At 43.7% G+C, this 5,000-nt stretch overlaps 1 protein-coding gene across 1 annotated transcript in view; it reads left to right on the forward strand.

The window, feature by feature from the left end:
• Positions 1 to 1,745, forward strand: part of pcbp4 (poly(rC) binding protein 4) — a gene marked incomplete at its 3' end in the record, with an annotated part of 23,282 nt that extends 21,537 nt beyond the window's left edge. Inside the window, exon 13 of the mRNA XM_080026960.1 lies at positions 1,331 to 1,745. Coding sequence (XP_079883086.1) covers positions 1,331 to 1,745 — 415 coding nt within the window. The remainder of the gene's footprint in view (positions 1 to 1,330) is intronic.
• Positions 1,746 to 5,000: the final 3,255 nt, after the last annotated feature.

Below are 5,000 nucleotides of genomic sequence, written 5' to 3' on the forward strand. Positions count from 1 at the left end.
TGTGTGTGTGTGTGTGTGTGTGTGTGTGTGGGGGGGGGGGGTGTGTGTGTGTGTGTGTGTGTGTGTGTGTGTGTGTGTGTGTGTGTGTGTGTGTGTGTGTGTGTGTGTGTGTGGTGGGGGGTGGGGGGGGGGGGTGTGTGTGTGTGTGTGTACCTCATCACATCATGGTAAGGCTGGGTGTGTGTGTGTGTGTGTGTGTGTGTGGTGGGGGGTGGTGGGAGTGTCTGTGTGTGTACCTCATAACCTCATGGTAAGGCTGGGTGTGTGTGTGTGTGTGTGGTGGGGGGGAGTGTGTGTGTGTGTGTGTGTGGGGGGGGGGTGTGTGTGTGTGTGTGTGTGTGTGTGGGGGGGGGGGGTGTGTGTGTTGGGGGGGGTGTGTTTGTGTGTGGCCCACATTAATTTAAGTTAAGTTTAGTAACACATGCATATTCACACAAGGTAAGTCACACTAGGTCATTTACGTTTACGCCATCAAACCCCATAGCCATAAACCTGGCTCAGCACCTCATTACTTCATGGTAAGGATACACTCTAGGCCTCGGTGTAAATATGAAGGTGTATTGAACTCTGAGATCCTATGTAGCATAAATTTACAAACATTTTAGAAATCGGTTCATCCTAGCCTGAGAAAAGGCAGAAATCGTCTTTTTATGGTCTCGCCGTCTCACCCTACATTTTTACCATGCGTGACATCACACATGGGAAAAATGTAGGGTTAGGATTAACAGGACAGCTGGGCCAAAGGAAGACTGATGGAAGACTGAGGGAAGAAAAACCTCATTCATTATATTATAATAGTGATTTTATAATGATAGAACGCCGGCTCCATATGGGTGAAGTATTCCTTTAAGCTCTTTCTTCCTGTAATGTGAAGCAGCATCAACATGACAAAAGCGTCCGTCCTAATGTTTCTATACATGGTTTTGTTCCCCCCTCCCCTCCCTAGCCATCACCCTGACTTATACAGCGCACCCCCCATCCGTACAGCGAGCTCCCTCCTACAATAATATGTTGCCAAAAAAACACACACTCCACCTGTCTTTATTCTGATTTTATTTTCAAAGTTTTGTCAAAATCTTCCTCTCCTCCTCGAGTCATTTTTTGTTTTGTTTGTTATTCTCCAAAAAAAAAAAAAAAAAAAATTCCTGATTGCTTTTTATTTTTAATTTCAGTTTTAACATGTCTTTTATTTAAACCCTCTAACCCGCCCTTCTCCATCCCAACCTCCCAAAAACCTCCCCTTTCCCCTCCCAAACCCCTCCTATCCTTCCTATCCCCCTCCCCCTACCCCTATCCACCCTTCCCCCTCTCCCCTGCCTCCCACCTCCAGCCTAGAGACCGCAAAATCCACCGCCCAATCCGTTACTTCCATGGGCTGTCCCGTTGACCTCAACATGAGCTTCACCCAGCCTGCTCCACCACCACCCTCCTCCTCCTCCTCCTCTTGCCCAGTGATGAGTGCCTCATTGCCCCATGCGCCCATGCTCGGACACCCCTATGCCCTTCCCTTCTCCAGCCTCTTAGGGATGAAATCTTTCCCTACATCGGCCTACATGATGCCCGGTGGTTCGATTTCGATGCAAGCGACGTCGGCCGCGATGCAAGTTCCAACGCACGCCAATACAGCAGCGGCGGCCGCGGCGGTGCAGGCGGCCATGCTGGCGTCGTACACGGCCAAGATATCGTCTAATTCCTCCGTGAATGGGATGAAGAAACCGGACAGACAGAAGTTTGCGCCGTATTGATGGGAGGGAGATGGAGGGATGTAAAAGGAATCAGGGTTTGCATTCGCTGAGGTAGCTTCAGGTGTGTGTGTGGGAGGAGGGGGGAGAGTGTGTGTGTGTGTGTGTGTGTGGGTGTCTGGAGGTGTGTGTGTGTGTGGTTTCAAAGAGAGAGTTGCAGCAGTTTTTTGGGAGTTTTTTCCAGATATGTGGAGCATGAAGTCTGAAAGCTGCTTCTCCTTGTTTAGTCCTAACTCTGGGGACTGTAAGCAGACCTGTTTAAAACAAACATTTGTTGGCGATATAATTTGCCAGAAAAATATCGCGATAAACGATATTATAGTCAAACTTTGCATTAAGACAATTGTATCCCACTGATATAATGATTATAAAGCATACAGCATATTTTTGTGCACACACATCTAAACGAAAGAAAAACGATCGAGTATATTGTGTGTGTGTGTGTGTGTGTGTGTGTGTGTGTGTGTGTGTGTGTGTGTGTGTGTGTGTGTGTGTGTGTGTGTGCGTGCGTGCGTGCGTGCGTGCGTGCGTGCGTGCGTGCGTGCGTGCGTGCGTGCGTGCGTGCGTGCGTGCGTGCGTGCGTGTGTGTGTGTGTGTGTGAAGCTACCTTATGCTAATACAGATGTTAAAGGTGCAGTCAGTGATTCTGGAGAACGCTTGTTGTCAAAATCACTTTTTGGTCAAAATCAGTGAATATCTCCTCATGATCCGCTACCTGTCTGTACTGTGTTTGTGCTGAAAATAAATCCAGTGTTAATACACAGCCTAGGCTCTGTAAACTGGCATGTAAACAAAGCCTGCCGTAGAAAGCAACATGCCTGTTTACAGATTCTAGGCTGTGTATTAACAATGGATTTAGCAGGTAGCAGATCGCGATGAGATATTCACGGATTTTTACAAAAAAAGTGATTTTGACAACAAGCGTTCTCCAAAATCACTGACTGCACCTTTAAAAGGTTATTTGGGCCACTCTGCCTGTTTAAGCCATAGACACTATACAGCGTCCCCCCTCCTGTGTCTCTACTGTATACTCAAATATCTACTGACTTATATGACATAATTCCCTCAGCGAACATACTGTATCACTGTCTCACTAACACTGCGCAGAAACAGATCGGCTTTTGTATGCGATTGATGTCGACTTGTTTATGAATACTTTCCGTATGTTTTTAATTTTAATTTTTTTATTTTCTAGGATTTGTTGTATAGAGTTTTTTAAAAGGAGAACCAGTTTGTTTCGTCACGTTTAAAAATGTGTTCTTTAAATTATTTTTTAACTTATTAAAACGGAGTATTACATTTACAGTTTTAGTGCAAAAAAAAAAAATTTAAACATTTTATTTCTCCAAAATGGCTGCAGGTGAATACTGTAAAACTGTGTTTTTTTGGTGAGTGTGTTTGAAACGAATAATTTTTTTTTTTTTTGGGGAGAAAATATAATAATAATTAACACTGTACCATTAAATACTAATAACCAGATGTTTTTGTGGGATAGAAAGAGTAGTGTTTTCACTTTTGAGCTCAAACTTGACATTTAACACACACACACACACACACACACACACACACACACACACACACACACACACACACAGATAAAAAGTTGTTATTGAATTATTTTTTTTAATTATTTTCTTCCAATGTATCTGATACTCAGCTTGGTTTGCTGTATCGGAGACTAATGCTGCATGTTTGCCCGAACACACACCAACACATGTAAATACACACACACACACACACACATACACACACACATTCACACAGACACACACACACACACACACACACACACACACACACACACACACACACACAGACACACACACACACACACACACACACACACACACACACACACATACACAGGCCTCGGTCATTGCACTGACTCCCTTGTGAACTCTGAAGCAATACTAAACACAGCCTACAGAATATTTTGTGTGTGTACTTTTTAACCGGTAACAGAAATATCCGTACACATATATATATATATATATTTAACTTGTTTTCATTTTTAGTTTGTTTTTAGAACTAACAGCGATATTTAAAACAAGCTCACTTATTTTTATAAAATTCTTAGTTGACGACCTGAAGTAAACTGTGTCAATCATCCGTTTCCTCGTTCGCCATCACCGATTATTTTCACGTTTTGATTTTGTAAAGCCCCTATCTCACTGGGCTGCGACAGTGTGCGACAAGTTGGAGACACAAAATTGCGAGAAAAATATGCAAATTAGCGACAATTTTTACTTGCAGTCTCACTGAGTTGGTTCCTCACGACACGTTTGCGAATGTCCTGGCCAACACTTGCCGGGAGGTCGCATTTATGTCTCGCAAACGTCTGGCGAGCGTCGCACGAACGGAATGTCAGTCTAATTTTTGTCAGTTCTCAAATCAGTCGCTATTTAGTTTCATATTTCGCCAAACCCTGGCAAAGTTGTCTCACATTTCTCGCACTTTTTGACTCGCGGAAACTAAATTGAGAAGGGTTTGCAACGCGTTTGAGACACATGCGACAACTCTGAGACTAGATTTGTCGCACACTTTTTTTGAACATGTTCAAAATTCATGCGACAGGACTGCGCGGCTCTGCGACTCATGCGAGGAAATTGAGACCTCCGCGAACGTTTGGAGACAGTTTAGAGACTCCCTCGCGAATGCAGTCTCCAACTTGTCGCAGCCCAGTGAGATAGGGGCTTAACATTTATTTTCGTATTTCTTCTCATGGTTTGTTTGTGTGTCTTTTCGGCCATTTTGCATGAGTCTAACTTGAACAAATGTCTATGCAAAAAAAAAAATTAAAAAAAGTGAAATATATAAATATAGTAAACTTTCTCTCTCTGTGTTGCTGGTGTCAATGAATCACATGCATTTGCCCTGATGATTCATAATTAGTTTACTGGTGCAGTCTGAAAGGGGGGAGGGGGGGTGGGGGGGCGCTCGTGGCAGAGTGGTTAGACTCCCCCATCCCCCCCCCCCCCCCCCCCCTCCTCCTCCATAGAGTCTCAGTCCTCTTCACAGCAGACCCGGGTTAGAATCCAGCCAGGGTCGTTCTCTGCATGTCATTCCCCTCTCTGACACATTTCATCTCTGTCTTTTTGAAAAATCAATCTGATAAAGACAGAAATGCCAAAAAATTATCTTTAAAGAAAAAATAGTGCAGTCTGATATTTATTCATGGAAGAAATAAATAAATTAGATGTGGTAGTTTTCTTTTCATTATACACCTCGAAATTTAAAGCTGGGTGTTAAAGGAATTAT

The sequence above is a fragment of the Ammodytes marinus genome (assembly GCF_949987685.1).
Source record: "Ammodytes marinus genome assembly, chromosome: 4".
NCBI classification, from domain to species: Eukaryota; Metazoa; Chordata; class Actinopteri; order Uranoscopiformes; family Ammodytidae; genus Ammodytes; species Ammodytes marinus.